Here is a 27,866-nt window from a genome sequence, read left to right on the forward strand (position 1 = left end):
GAAGGCCTGAAAGAAACTGAAACAGAATGCAAAATTTCTAAAAGGTCATGGACATAATCACAATACGTCTATCTGATAGCAGTATACAGTCCTGAGGATGATAGGAAGTTCCTGCTCTCATCTGGGAATGACAAAGGCAACCCAAAACCTGGGACTTTTTTTTATTGACTTCTGAGACCCCTCAGCAATGTGACTACACACCAGATTACACACATCAAGGAGTGGGACCCTGTAGAGGATGCTTTGGGATTAGGCTTCAGGCCCCACATATGTATAGACATGTGTGGTGAAGTACTAAATGCGGTATATGTGCAAAAAAGCTATGCTAACTGAGAGCCAACAAAGGTAACGTTATTGGTCTTGGAAATGAGCCAACGCAGGACACTTATAGTTCACACATCTTTTCTGACATTTGGCCAGAATGCTGTTTCATAATGATACAAACAAATGTAAAGCTCAGTTTATACTGTCACAAACCTTTTGCACACATATATGCTTAACCATAGGCTCTGTTCATTATTACAGTATAAAATAATGAGCATTCATTCTTTCGGGCAGGGATAGCTCAGTAGGTAGAGTGGTTGCCCCATGACCAGAAGGTCAGGGGTTCAAACCCACTGAATGGCTACCCTGAGGTACCCCTGAGCAAGGTACCATCCCTACAGACTGCTCCCTGGTGTGCCTGCTTAGTAGCTGCCCACTACTTCACTGAGTGAATGGGTCAAATGCAGAGAGAGTAGTTTCCCCGCGGGGATCAATAAAGTATACATTATTATTAAAAGCCAGGTTTCATTTGACTGGGTTTTGTTGAAGACATACTGCACATATCTACACATTTATATCTTCAAAAACAATTGGAATATTAGACGTGTAGTCAACTCCTCCACCTCTTTCTTGCTCCAGGGGTTTTCTATTGTCTGATGTTCAGCAGGTGGAGTGGAGCTCAGGCAGACTGAGACTGTGTGACAGACTTGGCCACATGGGGATATTCCACCTTTTCCTCTAAACACTTTCTTTGATAGAGGTTGGTTTATGTTTCATCATTCACATAACTTGTTCTTTTTGGATGCTGTCCTGATCTGCAGCCAGCCATTCTGTTTTAGAGCCTTACCAGGGGTTTGCATCATGTGACGAATTCTTTGAGGTTCTGCTCTTGATTGTTGACAAGGAAACCTGTCGGCCTACATCTTGGAGAGCATTGTTGACTTGCTGCATAGCTATAAAGGGATTTTCCTTCACCATGCAAAATATTTATACATTTATGCGATTGCATTCTGTTTTCTTTCTTCTTCTTCTTTTTCTGAGTGTGTCCAAATGCTGAGTTTGACCGTGAAATGTCTTTTTTGGTGGGTTTTTTCTCGGGGCATAGTTTTTAATATTTAGTTATCTTGCATCTAAAAACCACAATAACGACAAACTAAAAGACAAAGAAATAAAATTAAATAAAACAGTACATAACATGATACAGTGACTACACATAATAAACCAAGCCAGGCTTAAGTTCTTAAATGCTTAATTAACTGTAAATAAACATACACATAAATCATATATAATAAAAACATGTAAATTCTTAAAAACATTTGCATGCACTTGTGCACTCAGCACTTGGAATAGTTGGTTTTGGGAGGCAGTAATGTGACAGAACAGCTGCACAAGTGACGTGTGATTTAATCGCATGGTTCATATAACACTGTAGATAAATCCATGCTATTAGGCACTTTGGGAGTTGGGCTGTCATATTATTGTCTCCCCAAAAACACTTTATACATTTTTACCTGATAGGTGGATAGGTATATTTCCAGCACTCTATCATGTCAGGTCCATTTGGACAAGGACACAGTGCTTGTGCAAAAGTATTATTATGAGTATTGTTATGAGTATTAACTCATTAAGCATTACAATCATTTTTTATACATAGGCTCTTGTATAAGTTAAAGAGTGATTGAGGAAAAATCATGCAGCTCTGCATACCTCAAAATCGTCAAGATATTTTCTTGAAATACATTGGAGGATTAACATTCAACATTTCTGGCCAGAGCATATATTAGACATTATTCACAGACACACAACTCCACCTCAGTCTGAATGGCAGCTCTCCTTTGGGTCTGAACCACTTGTGAGTTATTCTCATTCTGAATTAACCTTTTTAGTAAGCCTACTCAAAATTAAGCTGACAATTGGCACTCTGTTGTTAAATCTAAAATATTACTCACACTATTAGGAACAAAAAGGTGCAGATTCAAGTGACCAAACACTTAAAAACTCAAATGAACTGCAAATAGTGCAGTTACATAAATATATATGCTGTAAAATATATGTAAAATAAAATGCAAGAACGTGGAACATAAAATCAGCCTTTATGCGGATGATGTGTTACTTTTTCTACAAAGCTCACAAACCAATATCTCTGGGGTGATTGAATTGATAAACTCTTTTGCAAGAATATCAGATTACTCAATTAACTGGTCAAAATCTACAGTCCTTCTGATTAATTGCTCCTTCCATAATTCTTCTTCTACACCAATGCAATCGGGAAATATAAAATATTTAGGTATTAATGTTTCTCCCAAGCTTGCAGATCTGACTAAATTAAACCATATCCCACTTTTAAAGAAAGTAGAAGGCGATCTGGCTAGATGGAAATGTTTACCCATATCACTCATGGGAAGGGTTGCCGCTATAAAAATGACGGTCTTACTAAAAATAAATTATTTATTCTCAATGATCCCAACTAAACCGCCACAAGATTGGTTCAGATCTCTAGATTCATACATGTCCAAATTCCTTTGGAAAAATAAGCCCCCACGTATAAGCTTAAAAACACTACAAAAGACCAAGGATAAAGGAGGACTAGAACTGCCTAACTTTCAGCACTACTTCTTAGCCAACAGGCTTCAGTTTATCTCAGGATGGCTAAAACATACCCTCTTAGATGAACCTTGGCTAGATGTAGAACAGGCACTTTGCAATAATCTAGAGATTTCAGATCTACCATTTATCAGCTCAAACACCCAACGACATGAATGCTTCAAAAGCATCAACATCAGCTCTTCTCTGACAGCATGGTGGGAGTTTCTAAAATTGACGGCGTCTTCATTAATCCCATGCAAACGTACACCTATCTGGAACAACCCTGACATATTACAAAACAATAATATGATAAACTTTTCAGATTGGAGTGATAAAGGAATCAAATATTTAGAACATATACTAGAAGGAACAGAATTTATTTCATTTGACGGACTAGTTACACAATATGGGATCAACAAGAAAAGATTTTAGAATATCAACAAATTAAATCCATAGTAATTCAATTCAATTCAATTTTATTTATATAGTGCCAAATCACAACAAAAGTCGCCTCAAGGCGCTTCATAGATAGAGAGAAAAACCCAACAATCATATGACCCCCTAATGAGCAAGCACTTTGGCGACAGTGGGAAGGAAAAACTCCCTTTTAACAGGAAGAAACCTCCGGCAGAACCAGGCTCAGGGAGGGGCGGGGCCATCTGCTGCGACCGGTTGGGGTGAGAGAAGGAAGACAGGATAAAAGACATGCTGTGGAAGAGAGACAGAGATTAATAACAGATATGATTCAATGCAGAGAGGTCTGTTAACACATAGTGAGTGAGAAAGGTGACTGGAAAGGAAAAACTCAATGCATCATGGGAATCCCCGGCAGCCTACGTCTATTGCAGCATAACTAAGGGAGGATTCAGGGTCACCTGGTCCAGCCCTAACTATACGCTTTAGCAAAAAGGAAAGTTTTAAGCCTAATCTTGAAAGTAGAGATAGTGTCTGTCTCCCGAATCCAAACTGGAAGCTGGTTCCACAGAAGAGGGGCCTGAAAACTGAAGGCTCTGCCTCCCATTCTACTTTTAAATACTCTAGGAACAACAAGTAGGCCTGCAGAGCGAGAGCGAAGTGCTCTAATAGGGTGATATGCTACTACAAGGTCATTAAGATAAGATGGGGCCTGATTATTTAAGACCTTGTATGTGAGGAGCAGGATTTTGAATTCAATTCTGGATTTAACAGGAAGCCAATGAAGGGAAGCCAAAACAGGAGAAATCTGCTCTCTCTTTCTAGTCCCTGTCAGGACTCTTGCTGCAGCATTTTGGATTAGCTGAAGGCTTTAGGACTTCCTGATAATAATGAATTACAGTAGTCCAGCCTGGAAGTAATAAATGCATGAACTAGTTTTTCAGCGTCACTCTGAGACAGGATATTTCTAATTTTAGAGATGTTGCGCAAATGGAAGAACGCAGTCTTACATATTTGTTTAATATGTGCGTTGAAGGACGTATCCTGGTCAAAAATGACTCCAAGGTTCCTCACAGCGTTACTGGAGGCCAAGGTAATGCCATCCAGAGTAAGAATCTGGTTAGATACCATATTTCTAGGCTTTTCAGGGCCGAGTACAATAACCTCAGTTTTATCTGAATTAAGAAGCAGAAAGTTAGCGGCCATCCAGGTCTTTATGTCTTTAAGACATTCCTGCAGTTTAAGTAATTGGTGTGTGTTATCTGGCTTCATGGACAGATAGAGTTGGGTGTCATCTGCATAGCAGTGAAAATGTATGCTATGTCTTCTAATGATGCTGCCTAAGGGAAGCATGTATAATGTAAACAGAATTGGTCCTAGCACTGAACCCTGTGGAACTCCATAATTAACCTCAGTGTGTGAAGAGGACTCTCCATTTACATGCACAAATTGGAGTCTATTAGATAGATATGATACAAACCACTGCAGTGCAGTACCTGTAATACCTACAGCATGTTCTAATCGCTCTAATAGGATATTATGGTCGACAGTATCGAACGCTGCACTGAGGTCTAGCAGGACAAGCACAGAGATGAGTCCACTGTCAGAGGCCATAAGAAGATCATTTGTAACCTTCACTAAAGATGTTTCTGTGCTGTGATGAGCTCTGAAACCTGACTGAAACTCTTCAAATAAACCTCTGCAGATGATCTGTTAGCTGTTTGACAACTACTCTTTCAAGAATGTTTGATATGAAAGGAAGGTTGGAGATTGGCCTATAATTAGCTAAGACTGCTGGGTCTAGAGATGCTTTTTGAGTAAAGGTTTAACTACAGCCAGCTTGAAGGCCTGTGGTACATAGCCGATCATTAGAGATAGGTTGATCATATTTAAGATCGAAGAATTAATTAATGGCAGGACTTCTTTAAGCAGTTTTGTAGGAATGGGGTCTAAAAGACACGTTGATGGTTTGGAGGAAGTAATTATTGAAGTTAACTCAGAAAGATCAATTGGAGAAAAAGAGTCTAACTTAACATCAATGGTACTAAGAGTAGCTCTAGATAATATTACATCTGTGGGATGATTACTGGTAATTTTTTCTCTAATGATAAAAAATTTATTTGTGAAGAAGTTCATGAAGTCATTACTAGTTAACGTTAAAGGGATGGTTGGCTCAAAAGAGCTCTGACTTTTTGTCAGCCTGGCTACAGTGCTGAAGAGAAACCTGGGGTTGTTCTTATTTTCTTCAATCAGAAGAAAAAGAAACTTGATTTAAAACAAGAAAAAAAAACATAATAAGAAAGATATAAAAAAGAAATTTAAACCGGGTCAAGTTGAACTACAAACACCACCAAGTGTGGTTCAATTTCTTACTCTTAAACCCCCCAAATTGCTATCCAAAATATACAGAATGCTTTCTAAAACAGATGAATCAATATCACTTCCTATTGCAAAATGGGAAGCGGATTTATCAGTTAACTTAGACCAAAACTTCTGGTCTCAGATTTGCTTAAAAACCTTTCATTTAATTAGAAATCCCAGTCTTCAGTTAATTCAATACAAAATACTACATAGAGTGCACTATACAGGCCATCGGATGTTCAAGATGGGCTTTACGTCTACCAACAACTGCTCACACTGCCAAACCAATTCACCGGACAATTATATCCACGCTCTTTGGTTCTGTCCACCAGTTCAGAAGTTTTGGCGCGAGATATGTGAGGACTTATCAAAGTGTCTGAAATGTAACATTCCAACTTCCCCCTTAGTGTGTTTGTTGGGCAGCTTAGATAATGTCACTACAGAAAAGAATATAGCCCATATGGTTTTCACTGCCCTATGCATAGCCAAGAAAACAGTCCTCATGAACTGGAAAAATAAAAATAATCTTAATTCTAACCAATATAGAAATTATCTATTAGATTACATTAGTCTTGATACAGCCTCTGCCACCACATCAGATCAATTGCTCTGGGCTCCTTTGATCAGCTCCATCACCTAGTGGGGGTGGGTGGTCATAGTTTGGTCCCACCTTCACTGCTGTGATTGGTGTGGGGGTAGGGACAGGCTTGGGGCGTCGGGGGGTTCCCCAGGAGCATCTTCCTTGGAGGGCTCAGTCTGGGGTTGTGGTCATGGCCTATTAAGGGCTCTGTTGGCTCTTAGGTGACTGTTTCCTCGTGGCTGCGTGCAGCGGGGCTAGGGGAGGGTCTGTGCTGATGGACGTGGGTTACTGACCTGGTAGCCTGGCTGCCCCTGGTTGGGTCCGGGATGGGTGTGGGGTTCTGGGGGTGCTCCATCTCTGGGCTGGGGCCCTGGCTGGGCCTTGGGGGCTTGGGTCCTGGTTGGTGTGTTGCTGGGGTTGTGGGCGGGTGGGCCCAGCCCTGGCGCAGGAGACTTCCAGTGCATCGAGCCACCTGGGGGGCTCTTCAACTGGTGGGGGAGGCTGAGGTGAGAAAAAGTGAGGAAGAGTGAGGAACTCACTCAATTTTATCCCACAACTTAGACATTCACATTACTCACACTCTCATTACACATACATATAGGACCTTGGGGGTGGGCACGCTACACGGAATCCAAAAGACCATCAGGGTACACCTCACCCCTGGCGTCGTTGCCCACCTCTCAAGTTTAAATACATTGACAGCTATTAGGAGGGGCTATGCTGCTCTCTGGCAGGTAGCTCCATGCCCTCCTGGGTTTTAAATGCACCTTAGAACACACAAGCGTCAACCACTACATATGAGCGGGCTGAGGGAGGTTTGGAGTCTTCACCCCCCCCCCCCCCCGTTCTCTGTTGGGGCCGGGGAGCTGGGAGGAGGAGTTGGCCGTCCAACTGGGGTCTGGAATGTGGGGCCTCCCTGCTGCTGCCGAGTTGGGGCAGTCTGCTTCTCTCCACCGCAGGGAAAAGGGTAACACCCCCTGGGTCTGGGTGCAGTTTCCCCCTCCAGGGGCAAGGGTACCTAGACCTGGGGCTTAGAGTATGCTTGGGGAGTGTGATTGTGTGTACAGTGTCTCTCTATGTCTGTCTCCACGTTGGGTGAGTGTTGAGTAATTGCATATGAGAGCATGAGGGTGGGAATGGATGTCTGTATCTGTGTGTGCCTGTTTGTCTGTGTCTATATGTCAGGTTGGGTATCAGACGCCACCTCTCTGGGGACATCTCAGGCCCTCCAAGGTATGAAGGCCTATCTCCCCCACCACTTCCCCTGCCAGGGCAGACGCCCTCAGACATCGGTGCGTTGGTGGTTCTTTGTGTCCGGGGATGGGCGTACACACCGGCTCACTCCGTGGTAGCTGCTTGTCGGGGCCTGGAGCCTGGGGCTCGCTCGGGCCACTTCGGAGGTGGGGTGCCCCCGGCCTCTCGGCCTGGGGCTCGGTCACTCTGGCACAGCTGGCTGCCGGCGGAGCTCACGAGCACGTCACTGGCTTCTGCTCTGCGGCTGCTGAGTGAGCCCTCATCTGGGACTCTCCTCAGCTCTTTCTGGGACAGTGCCCCTCTGTTAGTCTTCCTTGGTCTCTTGTGTTCTGAGGGCCTCTGGATGTCTGGAGTTTTGATCTCCTCCATACCTGCTTCATGCCCTGAAGGACGGGGCTGTGGCTCCCCACACCCTCTAGCAGATCGTTACATGAAAGAACCTTTTAAATACAAGCGCATCCATGCTCACAGGTGTACACACTGTGCGCTGTCGACCTTATGTGCTCCACAATAATGTTTAATATTTAGTATTTACTGTTATATTCACATAGATCATCGTGATGTTGTTTATTATGTTGCTCTTTTTTTTCTTCTGCTTGTTTTCTCTTTTTTCTTTCTCAGCAGGTGATCCAGGTGATTGATATATGTATTTTTTGTCTACTTATTTTGTTTGTTTTTGTTGTTTGCCCTTTATCCCCTTCCCTCTTCCCCGCTGTTTTTCTTTCCCCCTTTCTTTCTCCCCTTTCTTTTCCCCAGTCAAATCTGTCCTGTATTTAGCAAGTGAAAATAAAATAAAATAAAGAATAAAAGGTGAATCAAATAGACCATTACGGCAAGGCTGGGATGGTCCATTTGGCAAAGTAAATCCGTTGGGCATCTTTCTTTGTCTTTAGACAATAATTCTGATGACAAAAGAGCCAAATGGGACAGGCCAAAAATAAAAAATAAGGTTAACAAATGTACTAAAAAACACTACACACAAACAAAGTTAGAGATTCATTTTACTTTTAGCATCAGTCAACTTTGTAAACATATTTTTACAGATATCACAATAATCATTTTCTAAAACCACCATAACTGCAAAGTGAAAAACCTTGTTTCACAGAGAAAAACAAAACATGTACAAGACATTACACAAAGTCATATAAGCACTGTCAGTATAACATAATAATGCAATAGTGTCATTGCATTTCATTCCTCTGTGGACATGTGAAGTTGCTACATTGAGCCACAAAACATTTACTGTTTAAACCCTGAATTGTTGGATTCTTGAACCCTTTCAATCCCCCTGCTTGGTGCCTCACGGCGGTTGTGATTGCTAAAACAAAAAGACGCATAATAAGCACTTCAAAACCGTCGTAGGATCAGGTTTAGGCTTGAGCTGCTTCCTGTTTGTCACCTTTGTCCCTCCTTTTCAGAACTCTAGTAAAGTGTTGAACATCTGAAGCCAGTGACCATAGCTGGAATGAAAACAGACCTCAGAGGGTTAAAAGCGCTCTTTTTTTTCAGTGTCATCAAATGTTTACTCATCAGAGATGATTAGATCAATGGGATTTTCTCTCTAGGTTTGTGCTTAATGTGCTCAAAAAGAAGTCATGCCCCAAATTTGATTGCATCTGTTTTTCTTTTAATAAAATATAAATTTCTTACAAAAACACAATATAAAAAGTTAAATCTGGTGAAATCTGTTCAATTCAAATTTACTTGATTGTTATAGATTCAGTTTATATCAAACATATCAGTTGCATTTTACACAAAATTACTGCAAAAGAATCTTTTATGAGTGTACAATGTAAAACACATTTAGGTCACTGTTGTTGTGAAGCAGCACTTTATGAATAAAACTGAACTGAACTGGATGCTGCAGGTCAGGCCTGTTAGCTGTCAGAGGGCAGGTTTACACGTACTTCTGAGCTGAAGGTTCACAGGTTGACATTTAACTCATAGTGGATATTAAAAGGTTGTTTTCATGCAAGTGATGGGGCAGAATCCATCGTTTTTTGTGCAAGAACGTGTGTTACAAATCTGAACACAAAGCTGCACTAGTCTCACTAGTGTTAAGCTCCCCACAGAGAACAGCACTTTAGAGCAGTTGTTGGGATAAGTGAACATGGGGGGACCTCTAGTGTCTCCTCTACAAAATTATATTGAAATAACAGCAATGAGGACTTAGCCCTTGTATGCCTCTCTTGTCAGCAAGGTAACGCAAAAACTACAATTTAATGAACTGTTCAATTTGGTGTGTATCTGGAGTCTCCTCTCAAAGAATAAGTTGGGTACCGGCCTTGAGATTTGTGTATGCACTCTCACAGTGCCCTCTGAGGTAATTCAGTAATCGAGAAATAAAATAAAGCTGGTGTGATGCATGACGTGTGAATTTTAACGGATAACGCATAATACTGGAAACAATGAAGACAGAAAGTCTATATAGGGAGAAAAGAGGGAGAAGGAAGAATTGACAAGGGAAAAGAAGGAAAAAAGACAAAGAGGATGACAGGAAAAGAAATGAGATGAAGCAGAATATTAAAGGGAAAAGAAAGAAAATGAAGGAACAAGAAGAACAAACATGATGAAAAGAGAATGAGAAGAAGGAGAGAAAGAAAGAAAATAAAAAATATCATAATAATCTAATACAGGAAAATTAACTACAAGGAAACAGAGAAAAGGAAGGGAAGGAAAGGTTGAGAGAAAAAAATGAAGAATAATCCCAGAAGGACAGAAAGAAGATGAAAAGAAAGAGAATAAGAGGATGGCGGATGGAAGAAAGAAAACAAAACAGAAGACTAAGACGATGAATGGATAGATTGGGGTGGGATGATGAGAAATTAAAAGAGGACAAACATTGTTTATGTACTTTTTCTCATGCATGGGGGAAGATGTGTCCACCATCTAAATGCTCACCGGGACGCCATCTGAAGCCTTGATGTGTCGGCGGATGACAGCCTTGGCTATTTCCCTGAGGAGAGTGTCCTTGCTGTACTTCATGTTCGCTTTCACCGTCTCCAACAAAAACTCGATTTTCTGCTGGCTGAATGGAAGCTGGAAGGTGGAGAACTCCTTCATCTTTGCTTTGAACTCGTTCTCATCTGGACCAGAAGAGAATTGCTGATGATCATGGCTGACATTATGTGATGTTTTTTTCCTTTTCTCTATGTGTGGTGTGTGTTTGATGAACCTTTGCAGTTCTGCCTGTTGAAGAGTGGCATGTAAAGGATGGTGGGCTCCTTCTTTTTCCCCTTGAAAACATAGCAGGGCCTTGGCCAGTCTTTCTCCTTCAGGAATTTCTCCTCTAACTTTGGGAAAGGTTTCTTCAGTTTGGCTGCATAGTCTCTGGCGAGAATCAGAGTCTGTGTGGAGAATTTCACATTAGTTTTTCCTGAAGCTGTGTGGATACATTTACGTGACATATCACATATGCTCGCACCTTACCCTGAAGGTTTCGTCAGCTCCGTATTCCAGAGCAATAAGGAGGTCAGTGTCTCTCTTTTCTCCCAAGAAGGGGGGGTAGGGCATGTTTATCATCACACCAGCATCTATGAGCTGCAGAAACTCTTTAACTCTAATGCATGATGGCACTCTGACATCTTCCAAAAAACATAAATAACAATATATCATTCAGTTCCCAGTTTTTATCATCTATCAAGCAAAACATAGTACTCTAAAAAATAAATGTATGGTAAAGTTTAAGAACATCAGTCTACCTGGGTATTGGTAGAGGAAGTTTTCAGTTTTGCCCCATTCCAGTTTTTTAATCTGTGTGATGAGTGTTTGTATAAACCAAGAAACTGGGGAAACAAACCAAGCAACATAATGAAGAACTGAAAGCTGCAACTTGCTATCTGCATTTAATACATGCACCACATATGTGACAATCGTGCTCATTTGGAGTCATTTTCTGGTTGTCAGATGGTCATGATCATATCGTAACATCACTCCTGCTTTTGAGCTGCACCGTGGACAACAACAGAGCTCAGGGTATCAACCACACTGCTTATCTCACACCATCTTCTTGAACTAGCCTACCAGAAAGCCAACACAGATTTGTCCTTGGAAAAGTGGGATAAAACAAACTGTAATGTGACCATGGAACAAAAGACACAAACCCATTAACCACAGGTCCTCACAGACCGACTGGATGGTTTCACCATACCAAGCAAGCACACTCATTTGCAGAATTCCTCATTCAAAAACCTGCAGACCAGTTTCTATTTATCATACGTGTATTATGATATAAGTACATATATCTGTGAAGGTTCTCGGTCATCTGGGTCATAAGTCTAAGGAGCTTGGAAAGCAAAGCGTCTGGACTTTAAGTTTCCTTAAAGATGTTTCACCTCTCATCAGAGAAGTGAAGCACAACATAGAAGAGCCTCTTTGATGGGACAAGACTCGGCTGTCCATCTGCATCTAAAGGTCAAAGGTTCGAGGATGCCAATGTTCACATTTTGGACAGAGAAGACAGACGGTTTGAAAGAGGGCTGAAAGAGGCAATCGATGTCCAGTGTGAACGACCATCTTTGAACAGAGATGGTGGTTTATGACACTAACTGTCTGCCATTGATAATCCAGTTTTGAGATCCTTCCCAGATGCCTTACTCACATCCTGGGCCTTCTGCCCTCAGGAAATCACATGATAGGGTTGGTCAAGGTTTCACAATGGGCCCACCTGAAACCTTGGCTGATTGTGACCTACACCCATTTTCACACTTTGGCTCGTGTGATTAGGTAGCGGATCAATAAGGGGTCCATGACCCTCTTGGGGACACTCCCACAGGGTTTAAATCTGGGACTCTTCACCAGTTGCTCTTAGAACTGAAGAAGTTCTCAGATGAGAGGTGAAATGTCTTCAAGAAAGCTTAAAGAAGTCCAGACGTTTCTTTCAAAGCTCCTTAGAATATAACTACGTAGTTTCATAGTGGTGACAGTGTTTGAATCATTTACCAAAACACAAACTACTCACTCATCAGCACTCCATCTTTTGAGCCTCGTACTCTTCCCTTTTTTTTTTTTTGCTTTGCCATCCTAAACATAATTTATAATTCTGCTGCTATATATGCTGAAAAATAAATAGTTACATTTTGTGACAGGCAGTGAGGTCAGGATATACCCAGCATGCCCCTCTGCCATCACACATTTTAAAGATATTTGAGACTTGTTTAGCCTCTGACCACACATGATAGAAAATGATTATTACAGTAAATATGTCAATTTACGACACAACAACAGCATACAAACCATTGTAATATCAATGCCTGATGAAAATCGGTGTGAATTTGATAGCAGTGTGACTGATTCAGGACATGCAATGTCCCACTGGTATTGATTACATCATATACCTAAAATGCTGACCATTTATACACCATACCACACTTTCTGACCATTGCAGGCAGACAATGTACTGCCAAGACGCTTTCAGTGAACTGCATGGAGCTGTCAGAGTCAATGCATGTCACAGCAGGGGCTCAGTTTTGTATTGGATTTTGACTCGTTTGGATATGTGACTCATAAATGTTCTGTTTTAGTTCCTTACATAAGCTCTCATTCATTTTTTGTTGCACAGGCACATTTTACAATCATTAATGTGCCAGCTTCTGACTGTTTTTTAAAGAAAGTAAGAAGTATATTGTATCTTTAACTCTGGATTTGGTAAAGACCAAAAACAGATGGAAATGCTATATACATAAAACTGAATTGAATTAAAGTAATAGTCACAGCAGACATTGTGCCCATACCGTTTCACTCTCAGCTTTCTTTCTGCTAAAACTGTGTTGATCAACAATAACAAACTTTATATTACTGACCGTAATATCTGGCTGGTCCTTCATCCATATTCTGACTCCACGACTGTAAGGAGGCCAAAGTTTTCTGACACCAGTCCTTAAAGATCACATTATGCAGTTCTAAGAGCTTCATCTCAGATGATGCAGTGTAGTTTATTTTGATGCCCTCTAAAAAATAAGATCATATGTTCACTTTTAGATGAATCGTTTTCACATTAACAGTCAGTATTAACTGAAGCAAACAGTAAAGTGTTTTCTGGACGTCTGTAGATCAGGAGTCTGTTGTTATCACTTGTAATGAGTCCAAAAACTGCAATGGTGGTACTGGTACAATAAAACAGCTTTCAGGTGTTTATCCATCGCTTTTTGTCATAGCTGAAGTTGTCTTGTGGCACATATTATTTGGGCAAACACCAGCAATATAGATGTTTTGGGTTTGTTGTTGACTCTTTAAATTAAATTAATTCAATTTAAATTTAATTTGATCTGGACTGATTTTATGGCACCGGCCAAACTTAATATACTTGTGATAAAACACTGTTTACAGGTTGCTCATGATATTCATATGAAGTGCACACTCAGGATATAACCTCTAAAACATAAACTCGGATTAAAATAATTTCAAATGGAATAAAAAAGCTAGGGTGACTAGAAGGTCCTGGGTTCGAATCCACACTTTCTATGGTCTTACTATGTCTGTGTGGACACTCTCTGGGTACGACGGCTTCCTCCTACAGTCCAAAGACACGCATGGGGTGCACCGGCGATTCTAAAGAAACTCGAGGTGTGAATGTGAACGTGAATAGTTGTCTGTCTCCGTGACCTGCCACACAACTCTGAATTGGATAAAGGAAAGAAAATGGATGGATGATCCAGTTATAGTAACATGTAATGACTGTACCTTTAGTCCAGAGAAACTCCAACGGGTTGTTTTCATCAGTAGCTTCCTTCCCCACTAGAACTGAGCACACACAAACAGTTGTTTAGTTCTACTGTCGCATATTAAATGCATTTAGCAAATGCTTTCTCATAACAAGACACATTCAGATTTCTACCTTTTAACCAGTCAAGAATATAGGTCACCACACTCTCATCGTCTGCTAAAGCACTCCCCACTAAGCCTGCAGAACAGACCAGACACACAAAGGAGACACACTGTGAAAACATTAATATTAATAATAAAAATAGAACAATATACCTATGAGGAAAACTGTAAATAAAAATAATATTAGGGCAAGGGAATAGTGGAAGACATGTCGGAGGTTCTTGGCACTGTACAGCAGTCTGAGGACAGGATTTTGCACGATCCAGTATCATCACATGAGCAGTGCAGTTGTATACAGGTACAGATATTCCTGAGGCTCCACAGAGAGCCACACACAGGTACCTGCATCACACTGACAAGCATCTACTTGTCAGTAGATCTGACAAGTAGATCTAAAAGCATCTTGCATGACCTCTTAACAGCAATAACAAATGTTCATTTAATTATTATTTGATCTCTATTTGAACTGTAAATAACAAAATACATGAATTTAGTGTTTGTTGGCCAAGTGTATTTTGTCTGAGGTTTAAAGTGACAGCTGGTGACCTTTGCAACAATGCTCATGACACAAGATAAAAGTTATTATTATTATTACATTCCTTTGTTTGGCGGAGTTGGTGTTTCTAGCAGACAAAGAGATGAACGCACCTTGCAGCGTGACCATGTCTAGTTCTGGCCCTTTGACGTCAGAACCAGCTCCATGAATTCTGCTGCCCAGGTTTGGAGTGTTAATGAAGAGACCCAGATCTATGAAGCCAGCCTGATGAGGAGTCATCTCAAACCATTTGCCTGAGACAAACACAGAAAAACAGAAGCAAAAAGACTGAGTCAGTGACTCAAAGAAGAGCAATATACACATGAATAACATTTGGAGACGTATGTTTGCGTAATTGTTTGTTTTTAGTACCTTTTTCAGAATCATGTTGCAAGCAGTTTTTGTTCACTGTGCTATAAATGGGATAAGGATTGGTGATGCTTGTGCCATCCTCAGAAAGACTTCGGACATCCAACTGACAAAAACAACGAACCAGATAAATAAATAAATAAATAAATAAACCGTCAACACTAAACTGAGATAAATGAAATAAATATAAAATTAAGACCGGGATGGATCATGTGCTTTAGGAACATAAATTATGAAAACTAACAAGACCTCTCTTATTTGCAGTCTGATAAAACCTTATTGAATTCTTACGTGATATTGCATTTTTCTTGCTGTAACTGCCTAATAACCTAACAATGACCTGAGAGCAATCCACACCAGCTGCATTGCAGAGCATTGCGTCACTTCATACGCATCAGTGATTGCCCCCAGAATGCATTGAACAGACAGAAGAATCAGGAATGACACAGTGGAAAGGATGCAGTAGTATGTATGTCACATGGAGCATGTGATAACATGGTCACAAAGTGAAGATGGGCTTTTTAGCTGGAAAATCACCCTGGACCAGCAGCGGAACTACCTGCTGAACTGGATTCCATCTCACCCGTCACTCCTACTCATTCTTTTTTCCCATGATGATTTTTTTAATGTTAGAAAAGGTTGATTCTGGTTTAGGCTCATACTGACGTTTTGCTCTTCATCTGTTCATCTGTAGAATTTAATTATGGTAATCAAATTATACCAGAGAGGATTTTAGAAGGAAGTCGGTGCATTTTAGGTCATCAGGTGTGTCTTCTGGAATTCTGCTGTAATCTTACTTCCCTGATTTGCATTTGTGTAGCTCGCAGCATTACCCTATACAGCGTAAAGTCTCTGCTTCTCCTGAAGCTTAATTTAGACTTCTGTGTTAAATCTATGATGTAACCTAAGGGCAAGTTATAACAATATTTATGTCTTTTTTAAAGCATCATAATAAAGTGTATTCTTATCATGTTGTGATAGAGCGAGTACACTGACACCTGGTGGTTTAGCGCAGACTTTTAGTATGCTGTATGGAGACACAAGCCTTTCTGTCATTATTAGCATAATGTTTGCATTCATTCATTTATTCAGTTCACAGGCATCCTGCAGTGTGAAGCCACATTACCATGTTTCTGGATTTCCAGAATAAAATGAGTCCAGTTGAGTTCTTTTGGCCTTACCTGTTTCATGATGAAACCAGAGGTTAAGACCCCCCAGATGTCAGTGAGAGAGAAGTGACCATCTTTTGCCCTCTTGGCCAAAAAGATCAGAACATCCGTAAACCCAATCCCAGGCTTCGACAGCCTGGACACAGCATTGTCCATGTTGGTGCTCCACTGGTGGTCACTGTATAAGGTGGCCATGGACCTGAGGGAAACAGTCAGACCACAAAATACTCAGCCCACGCACATTATAATGAACTATTCAGCCTTCTAGCTAGTAAAGTCTAGCTAACCAGTTATGTATAGCGTGACTCTGTCTGTACTTGTTTACCAGGCAGACCCAGAAACTCCTCCCAGGTAGAGCACAGTGTCCAGCAAACCATCTTTTTCCATCTGAAAGAGGGATCCCATCAGACCCACAGCTGCTCTCTGACCTCCGCCTGACCCCAACAGTGCAATGTGAGGAACCATATCCTGGTGAAAAGAGAGAGAAAAACAGGTGGGTGATGGAAAAATAAAGTTACCCAGTGGACAGATGAGACAGTCCAATGAGAATGAAGTGCTCTGTTTGGTCCAGATTTCTCTGATTTCTAATGCGCATGTTATCCTATTTAATAATTCCTGGAAATGGCCAAGCAGACAAGTCAAGAGATCTTAAAGTGATCGGAAATTTATGTCATTGTACTCTAGTTTATATATATGCTGTATATATAAAAAAGCTGAAAAGCTGGCTGGCACTGAAAAATAAGCTACTGACAAAGAAAAAGGGAAGGAAGAAAAAAAGACTTATGACTTATGTATTTGAGAGTTTTCTCACCAGTGTACATGTGAGTCCCAGTTTATTGAGTGATTTCTGAACTACTTGTTTCCTCCTCAGGACAAACTCCTGCTCTCCAGCAGATAAGGACTGTGACTGATGTACATACTTCTGCAACACACAAGGAAGTATTACAGGACGCACATAAGAAAACTTTAAGGTTTGGATCTACAACATAAATATTAACTATGTAAAGTGTCATTTTAAATATACACTTTAAAAGATTTGCCATTTAAAAAAACATGACAAAAAACTAGATAAACATGTGTAAAAACATTGAATTTCTCTTTAATGTTTGACTGTTTCTGGATCTTGACTGTTTCATAACGAACATCATGAGTTACACATCCATTAAAAGCCAAACATCATATCTTTCTATCTCATTCTTGGATTCATAATGCAAACACAACAAGAGCACTCAAACCACTCTGTACATGATTAAATATGAAACATCAGGACTCATAAGACCTGCTTCAGAAGACATTTAGCTTCTGTGGACTGAATGATTTTCTTCACCTTGAACTCTGAAAGAGCTGGATTCTTCTGCTGAGGGACTGTCCACAGGTTCCTCCTGTTGTCCACAGGTAGTCCCATAGATCCCATCATCACAATACAAGCACAGAGCAGACCAGTCGCCCGGCTGGTATATCCACACAACATGGCTGGATGTGGACGGAGCAGACTAAAGATTCTCGTCTAGCTCAGAAGTCCTTTTTATGTCCTGCTATCAGGCAACTTCATGGTAAATTAGAACAATGCTGACGTCAAACAGACATATCAGAAAATGATATGGAGGCAGAACAAGTTGTGTATGTTCACATCTAACTGTCCTTCATATCACTCTAACAGTGCGTTTATCTGCAAAGCAAAACATAACTTTTTTTTCTTGTGTTGTAATTTAAATAAAGCCTTTATTTTGTTGGGTAAAGGTTTTGGAGAAAAAAGTTCTTTAACTATTTTACATTTGAATTTATTCAGTCATTTATAGGCCGGGTTCTGCCTCAAGTTGTTATTCAAAGATTTGTATAGCACTTTTGTCAGACAAAGGTTCACTACTTCAAACTGAGAAAGAAAAAATATATATAGAAACTGTAATTCAAGCTAAATAAAATATAAAAGAAAGTATATGATTATCTAAAAGCCTGGGTAAAAAATAACATCTTTATGTTTTATGATCTAAACATAACATAGCAGAGTGAATAGTTAAAAGGACAGCATTATACAGAGTAGGTGCTACGGCCTGGAAACCATGGTCTCCATGAGTCTTTAGGTGAGTATGAAGCACGACCTGAAGACCTGACACAGTGAGAGGAGGAATATGTCTGCAATATATGTTAGTGCAAGGCTCTGAAAGTGAAGATGCAAATTTTAAAATGTATTCTAAACTTAACTGAGAGCAAATAAAATGGGAGTAATGTGTGAGCTCCTATTAGTCCTGGTTAAAACTGTTGCTGCAGCATTTTGAACAATTTGAAGGAGATTTTAAGATGTTTTCCTAATACAGAAAAAAGAGAATTACAAACACAATAATCTAAATGAGAGGAAATGAAATCATGGATAACCATTTCCTTTACAGCTTAAGACACAACATCTCTCAGTTGAGCAACATTGTTCAGATGGAGAAAAGGAGAATGAGTCAGCTGCTTACTGAACGCACCCAGAGAGACACAACCATCCAGTACAACACAAATCTTACTAACAGAAAAAAGACAAAAGAACCTAAGGATCCAACACATGCTTTAATCTTCAAACCGTCAGGAGCAATAAGCAGAACCTCAGCTTTTCTTCATTTAACTGCAAAGAATTTACAGCAGGGTAATCTTTAGTACCTCCAAACACGGTAATACAGTAGAAAGGACATGTGCTTTAAAACAGTAACACAGCTGAATATCATCAGCATAAAAAATTTAGGAAATCTTATGAAAACTTGGCAAATATATAGCAAGCAAAGCAGAGGCCCCTAAGGAGCCCCACAGGGGCCGTTTAGAAGTTTGCAGGTAGTGTGTAGATGAGACTTTTAAAACAATGGTTCAACAGGGACATTCTTGAAAAATGTATCAAAGTTATTAGATACGATCGAACAGAATTAAAACTTTTTCGAAACAATGATTTGGGTAAAATATCTGTAGGGCATGACAAAGGTTATCGTTGGTTATCTGCTATGTTCTCCAAAAGAAGCAGAAAAAATAAAGCTTTCCACTATGTTACAAGCCATTAAAAAGAAGGCTAGATGTTGGTGAAACTGCCTGCACATTTTTATTTTCCCTACCAAAATACTGGTATATATGGAGATGTGGGAGTTCAGTTCGATTTATTTACATAGCACCAAAACACAACAATCAAACAACTGCTTTTGACCAAGCACAGCGGGAAGGAAAAACTCCATTTTAACAGGCAGAAACCTCTAGGAGGCTCAGGCATAGCCATTTGCTGAGACTGGTGATGGGAGGAAGACAGGATAGTAGACACACTGTGGAAGACAGACTGAGTTTAATAAAAAAATAATGATTGATTTCAGGGCGGTGTATAAACACATTGTGAGTGAAAAATGTGAGTGAAGAAGAAAAAGTTGACATTTGATTTTACCATAGTATTTCCATATTAGGCAATACTTGTGTAAAAGTCCCACACATGGTAGGAATTAACATTCCTCTGCGTGTTTGGGCTCATTTGACTTCTTGTTCTGCACAGACAAATTTAGCTAGAGGGAAGCTGACAGAAACAAGAAGTTTCCCTGCGGGGTGAATTGAACTTTTTAATTTGAAAAGAAGGTTGGCTTCGCAACATGCAAACAGGACTAACAGGTTTCATGAATGCAGTGGTTTGTCTTTGCTTTGTGAATTCTGTCATTCTTTCACAGGCAGCGGACAACATGGAGGGCAATGTAGCTCTGTCTGAGGTGAGGCATCAGTGAGAATAGATTTGAATTGACTATATGTTGCATGGTCTATGTCGTAGTTGAACATCTAAATTATTAAGTTAAAGTGCCATTTAGATCTATTTTGTATTTTTTTAAAAATACAATTCATAACTGTAGTTACTTTACAGACATATGCAGATAATACAAAACATACAAATAATCTGTGATATATTTATATATAAGAAGACTTAAAATAAGGAGCTAGCCTGAAGAATATTAAGTCAACTAGTTATTATTATAGAAATTATGCATTTACAGATGTATATCATTTCTATCCTGGCAAATTTCTATATTGCCTTTTATTAGATTATTCTTATTTCCGTTTATACAGTGTGGATGAACTGAAAGATATTAGCATTCATATATACTATCATAAACATATTCCCTGGGAAATGTGAGGAAAAAGTGAATATGCCTTCTTTATAAGGTTTCATATGATATTACTCTGCTGCAGCATATGAATGTACAATATACAATATGTGTAGCACATTTCAGTGTCTGAGTCAGCTTACCTCTGGGTTGAAGTCAGTGCTTCTCTGTCTTGATTGTTTTTGCAGAGACCTATCCGTCAGTCCCACTCTCTGTGTGCTGGTGAAAAGGAGTATGTTCACAAGAGGAAACAAATAGTTCTGCATTCACTCAACACTCTGGAAATCAACTGTACAGCTGTAAGATAGAAACTGTCTCCTCATCCTTCTGTTTCCCCCCTCCCCTTTCTTTTTTCCCTTTGACTTTAATCTCCAGCTCGACTTACCTCATACATTTTTTTTCACCAAATGTGTGTAGTACTTAAAGTACACTCAACAAAAATATAAACGCAACACCTTTGTTACTGCTCCCATTCCCCATGGGATGGACGTAGAGACCTAAAATTCATTCCAGATACACAATATAACCATCCCTCCCAAACAGTGGTCACAAATCAGTCCAAATGTGTGGTAGTGGGCACATCTGCTATATTGAGATAATCCATCCCACCTCACAGGTGTGCCACATCAGGATGCTGATCTGACATCATGAGTAGTGCACAGGTATACCTCAGACTGCCCACAACAAAAGGCCACCCTGGAATGTGCAGTTTTGTCTCACAGCAAAATGCCACAGATGCCACAAGCAATGAGGGAGCGTGCAATTGGCATGCTGACAGCAGGAATGTCAACCAGATCTGTCGCCCGTGCATTGAATGTTCATTTCTCAACCATAAGCCGTCTCCACAGGCGTTTCAGAGAATATGGCAGCACATCCAACCGGCCTCACAACCGCAGACCTCGTGTAACCACACCAGCCCAGGACGTCCACATCCAGCAGGTTCACCTCCAAGATCGTCTGAGACCAGCCACCCAGACAGCTGCTGGAACAATTGGTTTGCACAACCAAACAATTTCTGCACAAACTGTCAGAAACCGTCTCAGGGACGCTCAACTGCATGCCCGTCGTCCTCATCGGGGTCTTGACCTGACTCCAGCTCGTCGCCGTAACAGACTTGTGTGGGCAAATGCTCACATTCGATGGCGTCTGGCACGTTGGAGAGGTGTGCGCTTCACGGATGAATCATGGTTCACATTGTTCAGGGCAGATGGCAGCTGAGAATGTCCCAGTTCTTGCATGGCCAGCATACTCACCGGACATGTCACCCATTGAGCATGTTCGGGATGTGCTTGACCGGCGTATACGACAGCGTGTACCAGTTCCCACGAATATCCAACAACCTCGCACAGCCATTGAAGTGGAGTGGACCAACATTCCACAGGCCACAATTGACAGACTCCATGCGACGATGTGTTGCACTGCATGAGGCAAATGGTGGTCACACCAGATACTGACCGGTTCTGGGTCCCCAGACCCCCAATAACGCAAAAAACTGCACATTCCAGGGTGGCCTTTTGTTGTGGGCAGTCTGAGGTACACCTGTGCACTACTCATGATGTCAGATCAGCATCCTGATGTGGCACACCTGTGAGGTGGGATGGATTATCTCAATATAGCAGATGTGCCCACTACCACACATTTGGACTGATTTGTGACCACTGTTTGGGAGGGATGGTTATATTGTGTATCTGGAATGAATTTTAGGTCTCTACGTCCATCCCATGGGGAATGGGAGCAGTAACAAAGGTGTTGCGTTTATATTTTTGTTGAGTGTATATGATAAAGGAAAATACAGTGGGTGATACTGTTGTACTTAAAAGCATGTGATGTCTTTTATAGTAAGGAAAGCAGAGATGATGATGGGAAATGAAGGTGGCTTATTAACAAAACAGCAATATAAATATTAGGTCAACCAGGTGATTTCTCATAAATTCTAATTTGAAAGCATTGGAGCAGCAATGAGAAACCATATGCCAGGCTAGCCAACAAAGCTGCCGACCTGTCAGCTGCACAGCTAAAACGATTGTTAATGGGACCCAGATATGCCCATGAAATTAAGAGATGCTACAGATTCTGAGGGAATTGGAGACAGGAAGATTCAAGCCTGCCTTACAGTCAAGCTAACGTAACTTGGACGTAAGTGAAAAGTTAACACGAGCCAACGATGAGAGAAAGCTTCTGGACAGAACACTTTTTGTAAAGTGATACAAAGAGAGAAACTAATTTATTTTGGTTTTAACTGATATACATTTTTAGATTTCATTGAGCAAGTACTGCTTGCTTTGCTTTCTCTGACAGGACATCACTGGTTAATAGCCTCTTGTTTTCATTGCAAAGTATAGAAACTGTTATGGGTTTTGGTGCGGGTTTTGGTTTTCTATCATGTCTTTTTGTGGTGTTTACTTCCTTTTTGTGTAATTATCTTCATCTGTGTTAATAGTCGTCAGTATATTTATAGTTCTGTCATTCACTTTTTTAGGATGTGTTTTTAAGCTGTTTTCTCAGCATGCATTTGTTTTTCAATTTGTTTCTTTGCATTTATGTTAGTTTCCTTCTCTGTTGGATTTGTGGACTTCTCCTGTCAGTCTTGTACAGTACCTTTTGTTGTATTTTATAAATGGGCTTCAAAGGGAGAACAACAACAGAGGAATGAGTGTAGTTTATATATGGGCTTTAAAAAAACAATTGATGTTTTGGTAAATATGACCAAGTAGTTTTCATACTTCAAGCTAATCAAGCTATAACAGAGAACTGAAAAAACCCAACAAAACCAAACAAACAAAAACATAAAGGAAAAACTAAATTTCTTGAAAGCTTTTCTAGCAGACACCCCTGAAGCCTTGATCTTTTATCTCAATGCACAATGAGTCAGGAATATAATTTACATGCCACATTGCAGTAGTCCATAAAGTGGGCCCACATGCAGACAAAATACTGGGGCAGAGTGACAGCTAGATAAATGGAACGCTAAAAACAAGAAATCAGCAGGAAAAAACACCATAAGGCACAGTAATTCAAGGGTGAAAAGACAACAACACTATATACACACCAGGGAGATAATTAGACACAAACAAACTCAATCAAGGCAAAAATGTATGTAAAGAGAGAAAGTCAGAGGAGTAAAACACAGAGAGAAACACAAGAAACAGTATACAGGAAGAAAACAGGATTCAGTTCCCCACATCGTTTTGTTGGCATTAATTAGAGATGCTATTAGGGGATTTTTTTTTGGCTTTAAGCAGAGAACCGCTAGCTGTTTTCCTGTTTGGACATTTTATGACAAACTGAGTTACAGACAGATGGCTGTAGCTTCAGATTTACTATAAAGATGTGAAAGGGTTATTAATTGTTGCATCCAAAAACTGCAGTGCAGCTATCAAATAATATCTCTCCTTCATATTTTCATCCAGGACTCAGTTCCCCACATTGCTCTGTTGGCATCAGGTGGGGGTCAGCGAGCAGCTGTGGGTCTGGTGGGTTCCCTCCATCAAATGGAAAAGGAAGGTCTGCTGGACACACTGCTCTACCTAGGAGGAGTTTCGGGGTCTACATGGTATAAACAATGACACAAACATTAAATATAATTCTTTCTTTACCAGAATATATTATAAAATAGTCATTACAGTGGCCAAGTAGAAACAATATATACAGTGTGTGTATATATATATATATATATATATATATATATATATATATATATATATATATATACACACAGTGCATATACATGCATGTTAATTGATATATGGGATGTTTTTCTGTTTATGTTAATTAGCTTTTGGCTTGACGTAATAAGATTTATATTTCTTTTAGATTATTTTGTGATTACCACCTCCATGCACCTAGCACCCCTTTTTGTACCAGTTAGGGACTAGTTTTAGTATGATTAGTTTTATTGGTTCATTTCTTTGGCTCAGAATGAGCAAAGAGATCCTCAGTTCAATTCAGGATCATTTATTTACTGTCAAATCACAAGCATGTGCTTGTGAAACAGGCTGCAAATGCAACAGAAACCAGCTAAAGAAGTCGTGAAAATATAAAAAGTGAACGAATAATAGTGTTTTATTCTGGTAAAATCACTGATTACAGCAAGACACTAAATCATGGACAGCCTTTTACAAATTTACAGGTTTACAGGTAGACACATCATTATCAAGTCTAACATAAAAAGAAGACAAGAAGAAAAAAAATTAACAAAGGGATCACTACAAGGTGCAATCACCTTATCTGCAACAATTGTTTTCCTATTGACGTCTGTCTTATACACCTGCCTGACTTGCTTTATCTGTTAGGTCCATGGCCTCCTTGTACAATGACTCACAATTTAGCACCAACATGGATGCGGCAGTGTCCAGGCTGTTTGATTCCCCGAGTGTTAAACTTGAGCAAGCTGTGGATTGGTTGGGTGAGAGAGCAAAAGAAGAGCACTTCTCTCTTGCTGATATCTGGGGGGTCTTAACTTCAGCTGGATTTATGAAACAGGTACCAGTGCAAGCACAAAGACAAACTATAGTTCATATAATTCTCATTTGAAATTCAGTTCTCTCTCTGCTATACAGACTAAGGCTTTCAGTGAAATCTCTGGTGTTCCATCAGATGGACCTACGGTGTCTTTCAGATGAGGCCAACAGGAATGCCACAAACCCTTATCCCATCTACTGTGCTATTGAAAAGCACTGCTTTACTCAAGGACCTATAGAAGGTACATACATACATAAAGACATGTTAGATTAGCCCCTTATTAAGTGGTTTATAATGCACTCTCGCATCTTTTAGGAAAATGGTTTGAGATAAGCCCCCACGAGGCCGGATTCACAGAGTTGGGTCTCTTTATCGAAACATCTCTCCTGGGCAGCAAATTCCAAAATGGAACGCTGCTGGAGAAAAAGAAAGAGATGGACATGGTCAAGTTACAGGGTGAGTGTTTACAGGCTGAACAGGGAATATGAGATTGGTTTGATGATGCCTAGAATATGTAGCTGATTTTACTTTCAAGTACGGATCCGAAGCTTTTCCACTTTAAATCACCAAGAGAACCACCAAAACTGTCAGTATCAAAAGGGCAACATGGTGGCTCAGTGCTTTCTATTGTTGCCAAGTCAGTACAGTGTAATTTTGTGCAGTCTATATATTCTTCTTATGCTTGCAAATGTTACATCACAGTTTCACAGGGCTGCAGGTTATGTGAAAACAGGAAGGTACAAGGCCACATGACTTTTAGTGAAAATGTAAGTTGTTTTAATTTATCATCTTTGCTGTTATTTATTAGGGTTTATACAGAAAAACTAAACTGTAGCTTCAGGATAGTGGGGTGTGGTTTCATTTAGTGGCCCATTAACCAACCAACAAAGAGAAGACATCTTTCTGATGCTATTTACCCATGCACTTAGAGTAGGAACAGCCCAGAAAATGATTTAGGAACTGAGAACAAGAGCTGCTGTACATTTGTCTGATCTTATGGCTGCAGAAAATCAGAAAAATATACAGGCGCCAGACCATTTAAAGATTTAAAACCAGTAAAAGGATTTAAAAATAGATCCTAAATTCAATTGGAAGCCAGTGCATGGAGCCAGGATATGGACAGCCAGGAGTGACAAAATGAATTAAATAAATATATCATTACATAATTTATTAAATGCTGATTCATTTCATTTAAAACATTTAATAAATAAATTATTTATTTGCAATTTTATTTAATTAATGGCACATAATAACAAATTTAGAGCCATCTATGACATTGCTAAGACAAATAAGCAGGAGTCCAACTGAAGAGCTATCAGAGTGATTCAAAGCTAGATAGAGCTGGCAAATCGTCAGAAATTAAAGTGTTTTTGGAAAAATTGTTCCTGATGGCAGGAGATATGATGAAAACAGTAGTGGCCCAAGAATAGATCCCTGAGGCACGAAAGTGCCAAGCCAGAAATGACCAAACAAGGCTTTAGTTGAGAGATCAGCAGATCGTGATCCACCGTGTCAAATGCAGCAGTCAGAGCCAACAAAACAAGCAAGACAAGCAACAGTCCGCTGCTAACAAAATAGCGTTCAAATTTCAGTGCAACCACAATGACCCAGACTAGTTTTCTCACTACTCTGATAACTTTAGATCCTTCTGAAAATTATTGCATGAAAACTCAACAGCACTTTCCAGTTAATCGGTCTGGAGACAAATACTAGTAAAATATTGTGAGAGTGACTGTCATTCTTTTATACATCTAAAACACATTAGAGGAAACCAGCCAAAAAAGAACTATGAAACCAACTAATTGGAAAGTATGATTGCAGAGAGGCAGCCTGCACTGAACAATGGTGTACGCGACTTCCACTGCCAGGAATATAATGTAAAGCACGAGTCAATGTAGATGTTTCCTCATCTGTAGGAAGAAATAGGTTTCATTCCTAAATATTAATACAGAAGATTTTCAGTGTCTGGTGTAAAATACAAACATCTAAAATCATTTTCTCATTGTACAGGTATTTTAGGCTGTGCGATAGCTAATGAGGAGACTCTCAGAGACTTTGTCCCTCAATGGCTGAATGGTAATCACAGTTTGAAAAGCATACCTGCTACATGTATGTTGACTGTGTTATCTTAACCTGCTCAGCGTGTGTGTGTGTGTGTGTGTGTGTGTGTGTGTGTGTGTGTGTGTGTGTGTGTGTTTTAGTGTCTGGGCATTTGGACAGTGCTGCTAAGGAGTACCTGCGCGTATGGATCATCCTTGATAAAGTGATAGCTCTGACCAGAATAACTGTTAAGGACACTACTGCTCTGATGTACCTGGATAAGCTGCAGAAAATCCTAGAAGGTAAATGTTTCCAAGAATGTCTTAAAGAACATTACTTGGGTAGATGTGAGCAGAACCCCAACCAGTCACAGCAGATGGCCGCCGTTCCCTGAGCCTGGTTCTGCCGGAGGTTTCTTCCTGATAAATGGGAGTTTTTCCTTCCCACTGTCACCAAGTGCTTGTTCATTGGGGGTCAGCTGATTGTTGGGCTTTCTCTTTAATATTGTAGGGTCTTTACCTTACAATATAAAGTGACTTAAGGTGACTGTTGTTGTGATTTAGCACGATATAAAAAATTTGAATTGAACTGAATTAATAGAGTGTAGCTACTGATATTTACAGGCCCAAAAAAAAGTTGGAAAATAGAACTGAACGTGAAAGATTTATGACATTTCTTTGTAATGGTGTAATCATGCAGCAAATGTCTATCTGAAAATGCCGCAGTACCTATTAGACTCTTATCTTTCCCAGACAAGGTAAATCATAGCAAGACTGAGTCTGTGGAGGCAGAGAGTATGGAGGAAAGAAAAACTCTTTTTAACCAGTGGAGTCAGGAGCTGCTGGCAGCAGTTGAGACGTGGAGCCAAAGTTTGGATGATGGAGCTTTCAAAACAGACGGTCAGTGTA

The 27,866-nt window shown here is 40.1% G+C and overlaps 2 protein-coding genes across 4 annotated transcripts in view; one reads left to right on the plus strand and one right to left on the minus strand.

Moving 5' to 3' along the window:
* Positions 1-20,742, minus strand: LOC113021352 (cytosolic phospholipase A2 gamma-like). Of its 2 annotated transcripts, XM_080300467.1 has the most exons (16): positions 20,601-20,742; positions 17,685-17,903; positions 17,169-17,279; positions 16,683-16,825; positions 16,370-16,556; positions 15,192-15,294; positions 14,933-15,073; positions 14,295-14,360; positions 14,141-14,200; positions 13,261-13,407; positions 11,161-11,244; positions 10,889-11,043; positions 10,635-10,806; positions 10,361-10,545; positions 6,499-6,706; positions 1-3,558 (listed from the first exon to the last, which is right to left on the minus strand). In XM_080300467.1, the coding sequence occupies exons 2-16, from the start codon at positions 17,826-17,828 to the stop codon at positions 3,458-3,460; spliced, it is 2,007 nt and encodes a 668-aa protein (XP_080156593.1). In that variant the 5' UTR covers positions 17,829-17,903; positions 20,601-20,742; the 3' UTR covers positions 1-3,457. The 2 variants fall into 2 exon arrangements, with proteins under 2 accessions (XP_080156593.1, XP_026021762.1); XM_026165977.2 differs by lacking the exons at positions 1-3,558; positions 6,499-6,706 and adding an exon at positions 8,443-8,919.
* LOC113021353 (cytosolic phospholipase A2 gamma-like) overlaps positions 19,833-27,866 on the plus strand; it is a 16,986-nt gene continuing 8,952 nt past the window's right edge. Inside the window, exons 1-9 of one of the 2 annotated variants that reach the window (XM_026165978.2) lie at positions 19,833-20,067; positions 20,646-20,756; positions 23,868-24,010; positions 24,750-24,939; positions 25,054-25,159; positions 25,234-25,374; positions 26,929-26,994; positions 27,120-27,260; positions 27,711-27,857. In XM_026165978.2, coding sequence (XP_026021763.1) covers positions 19,954-20,067; positions 20,646-20,756; positions 23,868-24,010; positions 24,750-24,939; positions 25,054-25,159; positions 25,234-25,374; positions 26,929-26,994; positions 27,120-27,260; positions 27,711-27,857 — 1,159 coding nt within the window. In that variant the 5' untranslated portion in view covers positions 19,833-19,953. The remainder of the gene's footprint in view (positions 20,068-20,645; positions 20,757-23,867; positions 24,011-24,749; positions 24,940-25,053; positions 25,160-25,233; positions 25,375-26,928; positions 26,995-27,119; positions 27,261-27,710; positions 27,858-27,866) is intronic. The other variant, XM_080300468.1, reaches the window with a different exon arrangement.

Source organism: Astatotilapia calliptera, chromosome 4, assembly GCF_964374335.1.
Source record: "Astatotilapia calliptera chromosome 4, fAstCal68.1, whole genome shotgun sequence".
Lineage (NCBI taxonomy): Eukaryota > Metazoa > Chordata > Actinopteri > Cichliformes > Cichlidae > Astatotilapia > Astatotilapia calliptera.

Bases quoted from the DNA above. Each gene is read 5' to 3' on its own strand.
- LOC113021352 (XM_080300467.1), bottom strand. From the start codon at position 17,828: ATGTTGTGTGGATATACCAGCCGGGCGACTGGTCTGCTCTGTGCTTGT. The intron at 10,546-10,634 runs GTTCATCAAACA...CTTCTGGTCCAG, and splicing joins CAACAGGCAGAACTGCAAAG to ATGAGAACGAGTTCAAAGCA. The intron at 3,559-6,498 runs GTCAGTAACCCA...TCTCTTCCACAG, and splicing joins AGGGGCAGCCAGGCTACCAG to CATGTCTTTTATCCTGTCTT.